This window comes from Euleptes europaea, chromosome 6, assembly GCF_029931775.1.
Source record: "Euleptes europaea isolate rEulEur1 chromosome 6, rEulEur1.hap1, whole genome shotgun sequence".
In the NCBI taxonomy this organism is placed as follows: Eukaryota; Metazoa; Chordata; class Lepidosauria; order Squamata; family Sphaerodactylidae; genus Euleptes; species Euleptes europaea.
In genome coordinates this window covers 98,475,101-98,492,667 of record NC_079317.1, presented here as the reverse complement: position 1 = coordinate 98,492,667, position 17,567 = coordinate 98,475,101, and the positions used below count along the sequence as shown (strand labels likewise).

Below are 17,567 nucleotides of genomic sequence, written 5' to 3'. Positions count from 1 at the left end.
AGCCTTTCTTGTTTTGCTTCCTGTGCCTGTAAAGGTGTCTGTATCCCAAGCACTGCTGCACAGCCTGGAATCTGACTCACAATTTTTACCTCCGGAGATATTCAGGCTTGATTTGAAACTAAAGAGCTGGAATGTTTGGATCCAGCGTAGCTGTACAGAAATCATAGATTCATAGACTTGGAAGGGGCGATGCAGTCCAACCCCCTGCTCAATGCAGGATCAGCCTAGAGCATCCCTGACAAGTGTTTGTCCAGCCGCTGCCTGAAGACTGCCTGTGAGCGGGAGCTCACCAACTCTATGGAAAGAACGGAACATATGTAGGGGATGTCTGATGCAGACTGTTACCATAGGAAGCTGTGGCCAGGGCTTCTAGGAATTGGCAAGCAGAGTCTCTGTGTGCTGCAATGGCAATGCAACTGCTGCAATGGCACCGACTTTCGGTCTCCTGATCTGCATCCTCTGTTTCTTCCCCCCTTTCTCCCGGCATTCACATGTACAGTTGGGGGGGGGTTGCTTACTGGAACTGACCCCTCCCCACCCCCACTATATTTCCCTGCAGTCTGTTGCCTCGAGCGCCTTTCTTTTCAGTCCCGCTCACTTTCAGGCCAAGAGCTTAGCTCAACAAAAAAAAAAAAATGCTTGGGGCAATGGGCCCCAGGGAAGCTTAGTGGGGGATGTTCAGCTCCCTTCACCCATAAGCCTCTTTTGATGTTACGAGCACACCTCCAACCTAACCCCCTCCCCCTTTGTATTTGAATGGGGCAGACATGGTTTCAAAAAGTGGCTGCTTCCATAATACCTAGTTTGACCTTTAGAATTTATGTAGAACTTTTCCAGCGACCAAAACAATTTGTATACATTTTTCAGTAATCCTTACAACAGCAACCCCCACTGTGGTACCCTACCCCATGTGCTTTGCAGGCCCTGCTTGCATGCCAGCTGCCCCACTTCTTGATTCCACTCCATAGTCCTTCTGTCTCTACCTTCTCTTTGTCCTCCTTTAGCTCATTCACCTCCCTCTTTCCTGAGTCAACTTTTACATTCCTTCAGTTCCCTTTCTCTTACAACAACCTTGTAAGTTGGGCCATTATTTATGTGTTTTAATTGAATTATTTTATAATTTTAATGGTATTTTTAATTGTCGAAGGCTTTCACGGTCAGAGTTCATTGGTTCTTGTAGGTTATCCGGGCTGCGTAACCGTGGTCTTGGTATTTTTTTCCCCTGACGTTTCGCCAGCATCTGTGGCAGGCATCTTCAGAGGAGTAACACTGAAGGACAATGTCTCTCCTTCAGTGTTACTCCTCTGAAGATGCCTGCCACAGATGCTGGTGAAACATCAGGGGGGAAAAATACCAAGACCATGGTATTTTTAATTGTTTAAATGTTTAATTTTTTTAATGTTTGCCGCCTTGCGAACCCTTATTGGATGGGAAAGTGACATTGAAATGTGTATAATGAAGCAATTGATTGTTATCTTTGTATTTCAGATGGAATAGGATGGATGGAAGCTTGGGTTGCCAGCAGGCCTGGAGAAACAAGTCCAGTCCTTGTAATAGAGGTGTAATGCATAGAGGCAAATAACATCCCCTGGCAAATAGCACCCTATTAAGCCTTGGTTAAAGGAACAGGACATTTTTCTCCAGGCTTGTTGGCAACCTTAGTGGGAACTAAGGATGGGAGATATGGGCTTGCTTAGGAACTCTTAATGAGTTTATATCTGAAGTACAGACTTCCCAGGTGCATCTACTTAATCGCTATACTACCTCTTGTCCTCTCTTACATCAGACATAGCTTTTCGGACTTTCGGCTAAGAACAAGTGCAGTTTACTCCATGAGTGCAGATTTTGTACAGCGTATCCTTTTGAGCCGGCCACTCTCCTGTTTCGACCCAAAAGGGTCATGAGACATAGAGAGAGACTGAGAATGTAAAGAGTTTGGCTAAAGAGTACTTTTTAACCCTCTAAATCTTTATCCCATAGCTAAATCACACTGAAGCTCTCTATAATAACGCATCCTGTTCAGTGCTTCCCAGTGAGGAAACTGCTAAGTGAACAGCCAGACACCATCACTGTCCTGCCTGCCGTTCCGTGTCAGTAGGTTCACATAGTGCTGCAGATTCAGTTCAAAACAGGGTGGGTAGCAGCTGGTTTTGCCGGTGTTACCTGTGAGATTCCTGAATGCAATGCTTCTGCCTCATAGCCCCCAGCAGAATTTTTCCAGGGTATGGTAGTTCTGTGATAGTAGCATACAAGCATGGCAGTCCTGCAATGCTGGGAAGATGTTTTCTGATGATCCCTTTTGCTTCCTGCACAGCCTCCTCTCCTCCAGGCACTACTACTTCGAGCTCCTCCACAAGCAGGATGACCACGGATCAGACCACGTGGAAGTTGGTGTGAGTAAACCCCTTTTCCCTTCAGACAGAGTTTACCTGTTAGGAAAATTAAGAATGGGTTGGAAAACAGAAAAACGTCTGGCCTTCTCTCTTCTTGTCTCTGGCTAAAAATATTAATAGGAAAGAAATCTTCCATGTCCATCAAGTAATCCCTCAATACTCAAAAAGGCATTTTTAACAAAACGCCAGCCCAATCAGTTTTAAAATGAAATCAGGCCTTGTTTGCAATTACTGGTTAGGAAATGGTATCTGGCCTTGGGGTATCCCAAAGCACAACATGTCAAGGAAATCAGATAAACCAAGCAGAGAAAAAATGTGTATGTATGTGTGTTTTCTTAGCTTCTTTAATTGGGGAGGAAAAGACCAGTCCCTAAGCCTTTTCTCTCTCATGGCAGACATGAGAATGTATTTTCTTTTTCAAATTAATCGTGTCCCTCCCCGGTTGGGGGACCAGGGAGAGTGGGCGAGGGATTTCCTAGCTGGTAATTTCTTAAACTCTCTTATTCTCAAGATGAAATGTCTCCCGTCGGCCAGAAATGTTCAAACAGCCTTATTTTCATGCCTCTCAGTGGAGCTGTGTTCCCTTTACGGAAGCCTTCACTGCACTGCAGGCTGCTAGAGGTGAAATATTAGTCTTAAACAGGCGCCGTTCATCCCACTTCTAAATGAAAAGCAAGAAGAGCTGTTCAGTGCAAATGCTCTCTCCTTCCACTGGCTGCCGGCCCTTGCTGTGAGAAATAATTCTAGGTCTCTCTTGCAAGCGAAAAATATCACATTGCTTCTATATGATATCTTTGCTTCTACATGATGTCCACCAATTCCCTGGTTGCTCTGAGCGGGGAAGAAACACATATGCATGCAAGGTTGTTCTCCCTGCTCATCAGCTACTTAGCACGTCTGTGTAAACACTAAATCTGCAGGATGAACAGCATATGGGCCTGTCTGAAAGCAAGTGTGTAATCTAGACAGATGAACAGTGACACATTAATGCCTTTGCTACTTTGCACAATGTCCAAAGGCTCGTCAGTCATTACAAAGGCCCTCCAGGCATCAGAATCAACACTAATAAAGCTCCCGCCTGCAGTGGGCAATTCGCTGCCAGTGGTGCAATATTGTGCCCCACGTGATATTGTGGGATGAGGGTGAAGCTTGTTTACTGTGAAGGAGATTATGCTTTGTTGCCAGACAGACAGAAGTGCACAGCCTGCAAAGAGTTTATGCAGAGCACAATCCTAGGGGAAAGGCGAGCGCTTCATTGTGTGTTGTTGGTGTGATGTGCGGATAGGGAGGGGATAGCCTTATTGGTGTGTGCCACTTAAATTGGCTGACTTTTAAAGGCCTGTATGTGTACACTGCATAACTGGTACAGCAGGAAACGCTGGTTTTATTTTTATTTTTTAAGCTGAAGGTAAAATAGACTTTTTAAAAAAGATTCACAAAGTGGCATGAGTTGGTTGCAAGGGAAGGCATTCGTTGTAGTGATGGCACAGGTACTATCTACACTAGGTACCTGTAACACTAGCACAGCCACATTGTACACAGTATTCATAGTCCACTTGCCCAGCAACAAAATATTGTTGTGTGCTTGGGGTGGGGGGAACGGGGATCCATAATCCACACTTCTTTTGGAAGTTTTTTTTCCCCCTCTCAATAAATTTTTGAGAGCAGGAGAAGATCTCCCTGGGGCAAAAGTATCAGCCAGTGTGCACAAGTGGGGACTGTGGCAGGCTGCATTCTGGGCCCTGTCATATTCCTCCCTCTTTACATTCCTGCCAGCTGTAATTGCAGCCCTCCATCACCATGTTAATGAGCATTCAAATGCACATAATGAATTGACTTTTTCCACTTTCCTGTCTCTTTCAGTGGCGAGTTTTCCTTCCCAGCTTCAAGTTTGAAGTGATTGATTCCCCCTACATCTCACTGTATACAGGTAACGCCCCTGTCTGAGTTTGTTACATGTCCTCTTGAAGGCAGCACGTTAGACCGCCATGAGTGCATGAACAATATATATGCAAGCAGGATACATGCACAATACATAACATGCATAACAAGCAGTTCTATCTATCTATCTCTGTCTAGTACTGCTCATATAGCTATGGCCTTGAGCAGGAAATAAAGAAATAAAAATGCCTTGCTTCGTTTCAGTGTGACGTTGTTCATGGCCGAATTGGCCATGTGAACAATATCATTAAAGTAAAGTAAAGCCTTACTTCGTGTTATTCTTTTGGTATTTAATTATTGCCCCTACAAATTTTGCCACAGACAGAGTAACAGAATCATTTATATCTGATAATAACCGTGTCACCTGCGCCCTCGTACCGCCAGATGCCTCGTTGGACATTTCCATATTTTTAAATAAAGGAGTAATTAAACTGGCCCTCAGCTCATTAAATATAGGACACTCCATGATGATATGTTTGATAGTTTCAACTTCATCATGTGAGCATCTGTGTGTTCTATTTGAGTGTGGCACTTTTTTATACCTGCCCTCCAAAACCACCAAAGGAAGAGTATTCAGTCTTGCCAAAGTAAAAGTTCTTCTGAGCTTTGGTATTGTCAGGCGACAGAAATGCTTTGGCAGTTGCGTGTTCATAGCATGTAAAATTTTGTGTAATTAAAAGGTCTTGCCTGTATTGAGCCCTTTTTCTATGCTAAAAAAACCCAAAACATTATGCCATGAGTCTCACCTTTTTAATGAGTGTGAGAGATGTACCTTGCCAGTAGAGGGATACAAGTACTGCCAAGGACAGACACACCCAAAATTCCTTTCCTCAGAACTTTGAAATCGGCCTCAGAAATAGGAGCTGGTGTGCTACACCCAATGAACTTTCCAATGCAACAACCAACCCAGGCAGTAACCAGAAAAATTTTCCGCTTTCCTCCTTCAGTGAAAGATTTTTCCCTGCTGTCCTCTCAACCAGCTGCCCACATAGCTCCTCCGAGTTCTTGGTTCCTCCTCACCTAACCAGCTTGCAACTTCTTTCAGCTAGACCCGTTTCCCTCACTGCATGCTGCATTTGAGTGGGGTGTTCACCAAAGCTGGCCACCCTACCCACCTCCAGTCTTCTGGAGATGTTACCTTGCCATAGTAGGGCTCTCCAAGTGCAGGCCATTCTGAAGTACATAACCTTTTGTCGGAGGAAATATAACATCCTGTGCTTGGTTGACTTGTGGTCCTGAACTTTTGGAAGTCACAGAATATAAGTTTAAAAGAAAAAACAATGAGCACAGAATTGTTGCTATGATTCACCTTTGGGCGATTTTGGTTTTCTGGCAAGAATTTGGCAGGCACAGATTGACTTGGGCATGTATTTACTTTCCCACTAAACCAGGAGGGCTAAGATCAAAGTTCTGTGCACACTTATGCTGGAGTAGTTCCCATTAAAGTCAGTGGCCTGTATCCTTCTACTCCACTCAGCGAAGTCTGAAGTCATCCTCTAGCCTAAGGTGTCTTCCTCCAACTTAAGAGGCTGTTACTCCAACAGAAGAGCCACTTAAGTAAGAGGAACTTGCTCCAGCTTAAGGTAGGATACCATGAGTGGAAATTATTTCAGAGTAAGCAGTATGCAAATGTGTGTGTGGGGGGGTTCTTTCCAGAGAAGAAAATAAAATAATTGTTGGGCTGAAAATGATCTTGAAGTTATTTAAAGCTACCTGCACTAGATCTTCTACCTGCAACAGTTTAGCCCCCAAGATTCATATTATGGTGGGGCACAAGCAAGTGAGCACCCCATGTTTTCAGGGTGAGAAAACAGGCTAGATAAAATAGTTCCTGAAGACCCAACAAGTGAGCCATGTAGTAGTGATTGTCTGTCATGGCCACTTATAAAAAGGCACAGGGAGTAAGCACTGATGAGTTCAACAGTATGTGTATAAACATTACCTGGTAGACCTTGTGAGTGTAAGTGGTAGCACTTGTGAGTGTGCTGTAGAAGAAGCAGTCGTGCTCCTTCTCCAAAGACTGCTGCCGCCCTATCACTTTGAGCCTTCGTTGGTCTCAAAAAAAAGAGTCCAGCACAAAAGCGCCACTGGCAAACACCCATCAGCCACTGTTCCCAAAGCTGAGTTATGAGCACCTGTCTTGTAAGCAGGGATGGATAGTGTGGAGTTTAATTAAATCCATAGATCTTATGTTTCCTTCCTCATAGCCTGGCCTAACAGCAGGAGGTGTTTGATGAATAGATCCTTGCCTGGCACTCAATACACAAGGTGTCTGTAATTAAGCATCCGGTGGAAGGTGGAGATAAGGTGGAGGGGCTGGGCAAGTCGTCCTCTTCAGCACCCAAAGTACAAGGGCTGGATTGGCATGAGAGGAATGGTGGCAATTGGGATATTGACAGAAGTGCCTGCAAGACAGATGTGGTGTGAGTGAATATGTCCTTCTGGCTGCATCCGTCACTTTGAGTTTTCTCCTCTGCCCTCTGATCTGCAGCTTGTACCCCACAAAAAGTGGGTTTTTAGTTATTTCTCTTTCTGCCCTGCAGCTCTTTACTGTGCTGAGGGACAGTTATTAAGCAGGAGTAATTGCAATAAGTGCTACAAGAAACTGTGTCATCTTTCATGCGAAGATTAGAATATCCTCTTTTAGCTCTTGGTGTTCTTAGGTACTATAAAGATCATAATATCTCTGCGTATCAAAAGTGGTTCTGAAGATGTGTCCAATTTGATGCCAGCATATTCAACTAACCCATGCAATCTACACTGCTGTTCGCTTGTATTAAGTTGCATGCAAATATGATTGAACTTCGAGGGTCAGGCCAGTGTCTTACAGTCTTGCTGGTGCAATCACAGATGTAGGTACCATATTGCTTCAGGAACCATGTCAGCACTGGGTTGCAGGAGTAAGCAGTGGTGTCAGTAAGAACCTCATGCCTAGCCTTGCTCATCCACTCCCTGCCCACCCACTCAATCCTCTCATGTATTTCCTTACCCAGTTCTACCTACCCACTCTCCCACCTGCTTATTCTTGCCTTGCAGCTACATCGTCCTCCTCCTTCTCCCCCCACCCCAAACGTTAAATTCTGGATCCCTTATTTTAACATGATCTACATGTGTTAACAACCACACTGTTTGCAAGCTTCCAGCGATTGGGCCTTTTCTGCAGATTGGAGAGTCAAAACATGAACTATACCTTTAAAATGCCCAAGGAGAGCAGCCATCAAGAAATCAGTGCATTTAACATGTTGTTGCAGGTAACAACACAGTTGTATTAGTAGTCAACAAGCAGAAGTCTGCTGTTCACAGAGGATTCTTTTGGGAATGCCATATGAACAGATGTGACACTGCTTTTGACTAAGTCCAACCATTAGTCTATCAACACCACTTTTGTCTGCTCTGACTGACAGCAGCTCTTCCAGGGTCTCCACGTCCCCTACTGTCTGTTCCTTTTAGCTGGAAATGCCGTGGATTGCATGTGAGACCTTCTGCATGAAATGTAGATGCTCTATACTGAACTGGGGCCTCTCCAATATCATATCAGCAATGTCCTTGAAGCACACATTACAGGAAGTGCATTATGATGACTGTATCATGTATTCAAGTGAGAAATCTTGGATTATATTGCTCTGTGTGGTTTGCGAAAGATTCTCTGAACAGCAGGCCCATATTTGCCAGAGCAGAAGATAACCTGCTCCATTGCAGCAAATGGTGCCACGAAGGGACAGGTGAAAGCAATGATGGTGGCGGACAATTTTGAGTGAAATTGCTAGACCAGATCTAGACTGGCCTTGTCTAATGGATGCAAAGAGCTCTCCAGGGTGCAAATGGCTTGGGCCGCAACTTTAGCAGTGCCTTTGAGCAAAGAGGCATGTATCCACATTTGCCACAATAAAGAGTAAATAGCCTTCCCTTTCAGTTTCTTCCTTTAGCAGCTCCCCAGTTTGGCCTTGTCCTTCCTCTTTTACTATTCCAATTTTATTCAATGTTCTAAAAATAGTACATGCTTGTGACATAAAACAGAACAATAACAAACCAGTAAAATATGTTCGACGTGATCTTCAAATACAGTATGTTCATAGCCCTCCCAAGGCAAATGCAACAATAATGTATTTTCCCCATACCTGATTCAATTGCTGTATTAGTTCTTCTGACGTTTTCCTAGGATCTTATCCTGCTCCAAATCTAACTAAGGGCTGTCATTTTCCCAATAGCAAATTGATTGTGCAAGCTATATTCCCAAGCCCACTTAACAGCAAGTTACTTTATTCATTCTAATACATACCAAGTCCTCTACCAAGTCCCTTTTCTAAACTGGCATTTAATAATATTTCTTTTGTCATAATCCACCTCAAGAACTTTTGTCTTGAATTTCAACCAGCACAAGTTCACCTTACACTTCATCCCGTTGGGAAGAGCCTGGATTTGAATGAGCACAGAGCTGTTGACACAAAGGAATGGCAGGCAAGGATGCCTCTCGCTGCATTATACCAGCCCCATAGTGTTGACAAGGGTGAAAACCTGCACTGTCAGTGAGCTAAACAGATGTGACCAGAAAATCCATGAGGCACATTTTATAAATAAGAATGAGGTGACCATTAGGGTCGTGTGCTCAGTGATTTAAAGCATGAAAGCTTCACTATTTTATTATAGCCTCAAAGTTCTTATATCATACCCTTCATTTTTGCATTGCTAAGTGTGTGTGCTTCCCGGGGGAGGGGGGCAAAACAAATGTGTTTTATATTTGTGTCCTATTTATCATAGGCTACCCAGGGAAGGGGGTGGAAGCCTTAGAGATATATTAAGTGTGGTTGAGAGCTTCAATTTTAGCCTTCAGCTTTGGGAATTAGAGACGGGTTGCTTTCATAGTGTCAAAAGCATCTCTTCACTCAACCACAGTTAGGAAAGCTTTAATCACAGCGAGACTCAAAAGCTCTCAGAATTGTTGTTCTGCTTTATTATGAAGATTATTTGATTTTTTGATTTGCTGTTGTGCTACCGAGGCTGAAGTGCCCTGCAGGTACCCTGTTATTAGCTTTCTAGGAACTGTATTGACGAAGAATTAAAAGTTGTGGAAAGAAGCAAAAACATGAGTAGAATTCGCAGACTGAGCCAGAGAGTTTTGACCCTGTTGGCTCCATCCCCCTATCTCTTGGAAGTGCCCTTCCATTGCCCCACATTTGGTGGCCGGGCAACCCAACCACAAGACTCCAATGTTGTTTTATTCCAACTCATAACCTTGGAATCATCAGGCAACATCTTCACCTGCTTTGAGTCGGCAGAAAGAACCCTTTTGATTCTGTTGAATTCAGGCTGATATTAGGTAGCAGGCTTCTTTCGCTGAGGTTGGGATTGACTTTCCCCAGTCTGCCCTGCTCTCCTTATACAATGCACAGTTCCTCTTTCCTTTTTTTTTTTTAAATAGCCTTGGTGCCACCACTGGATACAAATGCTTATACAAGCTTGGTGCCCTTAACCAAGTCATCATCTCTGAGACCTCTTCTGGCAATGGTCAGGGTTCAGCTAAAGCAACAACCTCCACACGCTATACTATTTGGCGGTTGCTCATCCATGCAGTTTTTCTATCTCCACCCCCGTGAGTTGAGTATCCTGTTCATGGATCCATGTATTGGCTAAGGGCTCACTGTTCAGGGGGTGACAGCATAGGACGTCTTGGTCTGAGCAAGCAGATGTGTGTTGGTGACTTGCAGAATAAGCACCATCTGCTCCCCAGGAAGTTTGAGGCATCTCTGTTTGACATCAACCTTCCCACCCACCTTCAAAGAGCATGCCTGCACACACACACAAAGATGCATTTGTGGGAACTGAAGACACTTTATTGGAGGGTGCCTGGGGGAAAGGGGCTGAGAGAACAAGAGACCATCTCTGCGTAACCTCCGGGGAAATAGGTGTTCCTCTCCTGGGGCAGCATCTGAATGGGGTGGAGGACCAGGAGAGGCAGCAGGTTGCAGACATTTGTTGACATCGAAGGCAGGCTTGGTCCAGGCCAGGTTGGCCAGAGATCCTGGAGGTTTTCTTACCTTCCTCTGGGCACAGAACGGGTCCCTGGGGGAGTGGGGTGGGAGGTAGTTGTGAATTTCCTGTGTTGCACAGAGGGTTGGACTAGATGGTCCTTGAGGAACCTTCGAGCTTTATGTTTATATGTCTGCTGTCAGGACACAGTGGGGCTGGGGAGACAGTGGTCTGAGCCTGTGCTTGGCCTGTGGGGTCTTCACCTGCAGGGTGACAAAATAGACATGCAGCTACAACAAGGCGCCAAGCGTCCTTTGGTGGGGGATGAAATCTCTCTCAGGGGGTCGCCTGGGAATCCACTTTGGGGCCCATGTGGCGGTACTCTGGCACAACTGTGTTCCCCTCCCCCGCAGAAGCTGGCACCATCCAAAACACCCCCACCTGTGCAAAGTATGTCCCTGGAGCAATGGCAAATGCTGGATCCACTTCAGCAGCTGCTCCCCAGGGCTGTGCTCTTGCAAGGGAATGAGTTCAAGAACTGTGTGTTTACCCACTCCCCTAAGCATGGTGGGACTCTGCCCCCCCCAAATAAAATGCCCTGTTTGAGGGGGAGCCTGGGAAATGAATGCCAGCCCATTGCAGAGGTAACAGCTTGGGCCCTTCCCCTGGCAGCTACCCCAGCCCAGACCCCACACGCCAATCCTTCTTTGTGCATGATAGTCCATGGTGGCAGGGGTCCAAAACCCCTGTTACCCCTGCTGGACTGCCACACTGCTGTGTTTGGCTATGGAAGGCAGCATTGTTGGGGTGGCTCTCAACCACTGGCAGAGGAAAAGGGGGGAGAAGGTTGGAGCAACAGACCCCTGCTTACCTTTCCGTGTGTGGCCACCCCTTTGGATTTTGGCTCTGGAGATTGAGTACCTATTAGGGTTCAGAACTGGGAGAGGTCAGCAACGGAGTGTTCACTTTGCTCTCCCTGTTGAGTGTTGGCACAATGTGCCCACTTTGTGCTGTTCTTGCCACCAAAGGGCCTCAGTACTCGCTCTGTGTCCGCACGGCAGGGAGCTGTGCTGCACACCCTACCTCATGAGCTGTGGGGCGTCCTGGCAGGGGTTTTTGTAGGGATGGCAGGGCTCTGATTGGGTACTGGAAAGGTGGGGTGGCCATTGCAGAGAAGGGGACGATTGGTCACACCCTTAGTCAGCATCCTGAGCTGCTTAGGGCCTCATAGGCAAGGCTGCTTCAGTGCGGGGGGGGGCACTTGTTTTTATCAGCTCAGTGGGCGCCTGTAGGCTGCACTGCATTTTTTATTGGCCCAACTTTGCACCTCTCTCAGGAGGGGTTCCCAGGCTGGAAGTGTTCAAGGAGCAGACTGACTCTGGCCATGCCCCACGATCCGCCCACAACTACGCTGGTGCAGAGGCCTGCACCTGAATTATGGCGGCACGCTGCTTCAGCAGAGGTGCACCGGCGCCTGAAAGCGGTGCAGTGGTGCTGGGGTCCTGCACCAACATAACTAGCCCTTACGTCAGCATATCTCAGAGATATGTTGGTGTAAGGGTCGGTCAGCACCTTAGCCAATTCACACACAAACCCTTAGGATTGCACTGTAAGCCTGTCAAAAGTGTTCCTGGTTTTTGCCTTCCTCTAGAAGTCAGCAAAAATGGCTTTATTAGTCATTCTTATAATTTGGTCAGAGCATCTTTAAGAAATCCTGATTGCTACAGAGGCCATCTTCTTAAGTCCTTTTTCATGTTACAGTGAATCGGAACTAGGGTTGCCAGGTCCTTCTTTTCCTCCGGCGGGAGGCCTTTGCATTTAAGCGTGTGTGCACGCATGTGCGTGCGCCAACGCACGTGCGGCACTTCTGGTTTAGAACTGGAACTGCCACCTCGCAAAGGGCCTTTACCTCTTAGTTTGAGTGGTAAAGCGGCCCTTTACCACTCAAACTAAGAGGTAAAGGCCCCTCACGAGGCGGAACCTCCAGTTCTAAACCGGAAGTGCCGCGCACAGTATGCACGCCACGTGCACATTTGCCCGCTGACCCTCAGGTGGTCGGCGGGCAGAGGGGGCAATTATCAGGGGTTTGCCCACCACCAGCAGGCACCTGGCAACCCCAATCGGAACAGCCACATTTTCCCTTATTCCAGTGTTTTAAGCATTGTATTTATTTACCCCCTTCTTCCTGTTTGGCATTCAATACAGTGACATAAACATAAATTATCTCGGCACCTGAGAATCGCAGGCAGGTGAGCACTGCTGGGGCTTAGTGTTGGGTACATCTGCTGGGCTTCCTGCAGACTTGAAACAACCCACACAAAGGAAAATGCTGACATAAGAGGGGAGCGGTAATACCACCATTCCCCTCTCTTCTTCCTGGCAACTAGGCCACGTTAGCAAGCCATTCCTCATTCAGGGATATGATACACTGCAATCAACTTCCCCAGTCTACGGTATAGTTCTTCCCCTTTTCCTTTCTCTCTAAAGAGGCTTGGCTTATTTATTACCTGAAGAGAGAACCAGACCAGAATCCATAAAGTTCAGCATGACTGAGTTACTTTCTGCTGCTTTGGCTTTGCAGACTGAAGCAATGCGGAGCCTTGCCTGCCCTTTTCCCTTCCCCGGTTATGAATCTCCAAGCCTTTGCCGTGCAAACAGAGAGGCAACCAGGTTATTAAGCTTGGCTTTGCTGAGCAGTTTGGCCCCATTGAAACCTGCAGCACTTGTTTATAATGAATCACAATGGCATTAGGTGCCCTTGCTTGAGAAGCTGTTTTCCGTGGAATCTGCTTCAGAAAAATCACACAAGTGGCTCTGTGCCCATCACCTACCATGCTCTGGCACTGTTTAGCTCTCCACTTTGGGGAAACTTTTCTTCCTCCCAAAAGGTTGTCTATCATTTGTTTGTTTGCCATCAAGTCACATTTGACCTATGGCAACCCCTGGTGGGGTTTTCAAGGCAAGAGACATTCAGAGGTGGTTTGCCATTGACTGCTTCCACGTGACGACCCTGGTATTTCTTGGAGGTCTCCCATCCAAATACTTGCCAGGGTCAACCCTGCTTAGGTTCTGAGATCTGACGATATCAGGCTTAAAGAGGTGTAAAATTTCCTCTCTCTTGGTTTTGACAGATATCCCAGCCTACCCATCTTCCTGTATGTCGTTCCTGTCTTCCTCATTCTTTATAAAAACCACATTTTAAATATATATATAATTTGTGCCATTACATCCAGTCATCCGAAACACTCTGATAAGAGTTTCCCATGAATTACTTCTAGCTGAAGCTAAATCTTTTCTTGCAGGATATGTTATTAGATCTTGGGGAAACTGAAGCTTTCACCAAAATTAAAAAGCGCATTAAAGAGCTTGATTATAACAGCACTACTTTTTGTGCTCGCCGCGTTTGTTCATCCCAATTCTTCGGAATACCACCACCATGTGGTTTGCCCGCTTATACTTACTATCTGACAACTCCTCGTCTTTCTAGAGCCTTCTGTTTAGCTAGACTGAATGCTAACCCCTCTATGAATGCTAACCCCTCTATGGTTATGCAGGGCAGGATTTTGAATATACCATACCCAGACAGGACCTGTCCTTGCTCTTCTGGCTCTATTGATTCATTAGCTCATGCCCTCTTGGAATGCTGCTTTTATGAGGAACGCAGATCACATTATATCTCTCCCCTTTTAACATATAAATCTAATGCCTCTGTGTCTGACATAATGCCTTTTTTATTAAATGACAGGGATCCCAAGGCTACATTGTCAGTGGCAAGATTTATTTCAGACATTATATCCCTCAAACATTAGATTTATGCTGCTCAAGATCAATGGATCAAGGAGCTTCTAAGGGATAAAGGAAAGGAAGCTAAACCTTGCTGCTTCACAGTCTCAGCTTGGTGATCATCTTGCCCCCACGCACCCCACAGCCTGGAGCGCCCTTTCCCCTTACCTTCTGTTTCTCCGAATGCTACAGCATAGCTCACCAGGGAAATCAAGCAAACAAAGGCCTTTTAAAGGGATGGGGTGGGGGGGAATGGCATGCAGCAGTAGGCTGCCCTGCGCCATTTTGAAAGTGGAGTTTTGCTCTGCCATAGTGGTGACTGACAGAGGTGCCCAAGCAGCTGCTCCAAGCATCCCCCTTTGAGGCAGAGAAAAATAGGTTTTGCTTGTCTTGAACTCAAAGGGGAAAGCCCTGAGAAACCCCACTGGTCGCACTCAAAATGAGCACAGCTTCATGTGGCCATTCCCCTTCGATCTGGAGGTTTCCTGGGTTCTGTGCAGGGGGGAACCCTGCGCAGAAGCAGCCCAAGTTTGGGTTGTGTGTGGCACAACTTCATTGTTCTTGAAGAAAATAAATGAATAGAGCTAAGCTTTTAATTTCAGAAGGGTGATCTCATGTATGAGAAACTTATACAGATTGCTACTGGAAGAGTACAATAAATGCTGGTCTGAATGTACCCTAAGACCTGGGAGTTTTCCAGATGAGGACAGGCTTGGGTGGCTTCCCCATTGCTGCTGCAGCTGCTGATAGAGTGCATTAGCAATGGGGCTTGGTTTCCCCCTGTATTTTTCCTGCTGCATGCAGCATTCTCCCCCACCCCATGGATTTTCCAGATTTTTTGGGGGGGGGGCATTTCAGTGTCATTATATTGTGTATCAGGTTCTCTGAATCCTCAGCTTTCATGTGTTTAAATTTTTGTTTTGTTTTTCTTGAGCTCAAAGGGGGAAACCCTGGGAGCTCCACCAGTCATGCTCAGAATGAGCACGGGATCATTTGGGCATGATGTAGCCCCCTTTGTTGTGGAGAAATAAGGAGAAAGGGGACTGGAGAATTACTTTAAAAACAAATCTGGGAAGTCAGAGAATCTGATACATAGGATGTTATAATGATTTAACAATATATTTGACATTCAGTTGCTAATTAAAATAACAAAACAAAACAGTGGAGGGGTGGTCATGGCCTCTACAGAGACTGAGATGGTGAAAATGGTTGTTGTGGGTGAGACCAGGAACATTTGAACGTTCCCACTCACACAACAACCATCCAGGCCTTGCCATGATCTTCCCCAAACTTTCATAGTAAAGCAGGTTTGGTAAAGATCCAGAAAAGCCTGGGGAAACCACAGTGCTTTAGAGAAGCTGGAAGAACCCTGCTTCCCAACCGTGTCAAACCCAGGGCAAATAACCCATGTGGAAAGGTTCTGCATTTGGAAACGCTCTCTTTAATTATCCTAAGTTGCCTGCTGGAGAAATCGTGATGGTTTGAATTTACTGGGTGTTTTCTGGCCTTCATTAGCCTACCTTACAAAGGTGCTCCTGTCCCAATCAGCAGAGCAAGCAGTGCTGCAATACAATTTTTATTTTGGAACATATACAATATACATTTCTTTACTCTTAAAAGAACTGAACTGTTTAATAGGTCTCCTGGAATTCAAGTTATTTATTTCCTTAATTTCTGTTCTTTATGCTCGTGGACCAACAGGTCATGAGCAAAGCAAATTCAGTAAACTTGGTAATACAGAGATAATCAAACATGCAGAAATACAAAATCTAGAACATACAGTTAGAAGGAAGTATCATTAAAAACCATAGATAAAATTTTTGCCACGGCGAGGGTTATATTTGTATTAGTTTCAGCCAATAACTTTGCTACCATCTCTTGTTTTAGGGCAGGTCCCCACTTCTGAATGTATACTGTAATCCATTTATCTCTGGTGAGATCATTCTTTTTTACAATCGATAAAAAATGTCAAACATATCCAAATTACAGGATTTACAATTGCTAAATCGTTCAGAAAAAAGGGATTCCTGAAAAACTGCCTGCTAACTCCCCCAATGCTAGTACATTTAATCTAGTCTTGGTGGAAAGTATTCTGTATTAGGGGACAGTTAAAAATTTACAATAAATAGGTAACATCTTTGGATGGGAAGGCCCAGATAGTACAAGGAGCATACCCTGCGTGAAGCCTTGTTGCAGAGGTTGGTTCCAATATGCAGCTGGGGATACTGGTTTGTAACAGTTTTTTCAGAAGGACCTTGATAGTTCAGAACAGGGTGGAGCTGTCCTGTATTAAAGCTGTGAGCACAGTTTTGTACAGCTACAAAACTGCCTCCTCTCCTGTAACTGTAGTGCTGACAGAAGGTTTCCCATGAGTGCCATAACGGGTCATAGCAAGGGCTGTGGAGTCTTTGGCTGGCTGTTTTTTGGGTTTTTTTGGGAGGGGGGGTTGTTTATTTTATTTTTTTGTGCTCTGGCTCAGCGGCATTGAGGGCTGTGTTTCTCCTTGCTTACTAGGATTTAAGGAGAACCCGGATGAACAGATAGCAATGGACGACAAAGCTTTCCAATTTCTAACACTTCCGTGCTTGCCTTGCTTCAGTTACCTAGTAGGATCTCTGCAAACAGACAGCCTCATCCAATAAACATGACATTAGAGGCAGCCAGCGTTTAATTGATATGGCATTTTGTTCCTCCCAGACACTACTGATGTCGTTCTTGGCAGTGTTGCAGTTGTGCGGGGGGGGGGGGGCAGAGCTGTGCTTTGCTTTTCTGAGCACTTTCATCCCAGGAGAAATTATTACTTGCTTGGTTTGCTGTTTGCTCAGAGAATCAAGTTTTCAGGATAAACCTGGTGGAAGATTTACCAGTGGACCAACGGTAGCCTAAATGAGAAGCACAGCAAGGCATCTCAAGGAAAATTTGTGAGCTGCTGGGTCCGCCCGCCCAGTGTACTATCACCATAGCTACTTGGCTATGGTTTGTTAAGGACTTTTTGAACATATGAGAGTGGCAGTTAAAGCAGAATTGTTTAGGGAGTGAAGGAAGTAAACTGGAGCCTGTTGCTGCAGGATTTGTGTGTGGATTATATCTCTCAGGAAAGTGGCAACTTGTTTTCTGCTTCAGCAATATTGTCATGATTCAGAGCACAGCCTTGACTGCTGGAGGAAACCAAGTGCTTCATAAAAAACACAGTTAACTCTTGTTCAGAAAGGAATTTGAGGAATTGGACACATCAAAACAGGGGTCTGGAACATAGGCATGTGCCACACGCAAACACACAGGCCAAGTCACAGCTGCTCAGAAGGAACATGTCTGCCTGGGAAAGAAGTTATGGAGAGCATTGGAAGTTGGAAACGGTTGAGAGGTAGATGCTACTAGTGGCAATTGGAGAAGGATAGGTGGTTGACCCTGGTTCTCGATAAGCTGCTGGCATGAGGAAGTCATAGAGATGTTCAGAGTCTTCCCAAGAGGTGCTTGCTTCCT

General features: G+C 45.5%; 1 protein-coding gene across 1 annotated transcript in view; it reads left to right on the top strand.

Annotated features, from left to right (window-relative positions):
* B4GALNT4 (beta-1,4-N-acetyl-galactosaminyltransferase 4) overlaps positions 1 to 17,567 on the top strand; it is a 203,874-nt gene that overhangs the window by 168,040 nt on the left and 18,267 nt on the right. Inside the window, exons 8-9 of the mRNA XM_056851575.1 lie at positions 2,315 to 2,393; positions 4,257 to 4,323. Of these exons, the coding sequence (XP_056707553.1) occupies positions 2,315 to 2,393; positions 4,257 to 4,323 (146 nt within the window). The remainder of the gene's footprint in view (positions 1 to 2,314; positions 2,394 to 4,256; positions 4,324 to 17,567) is intronic.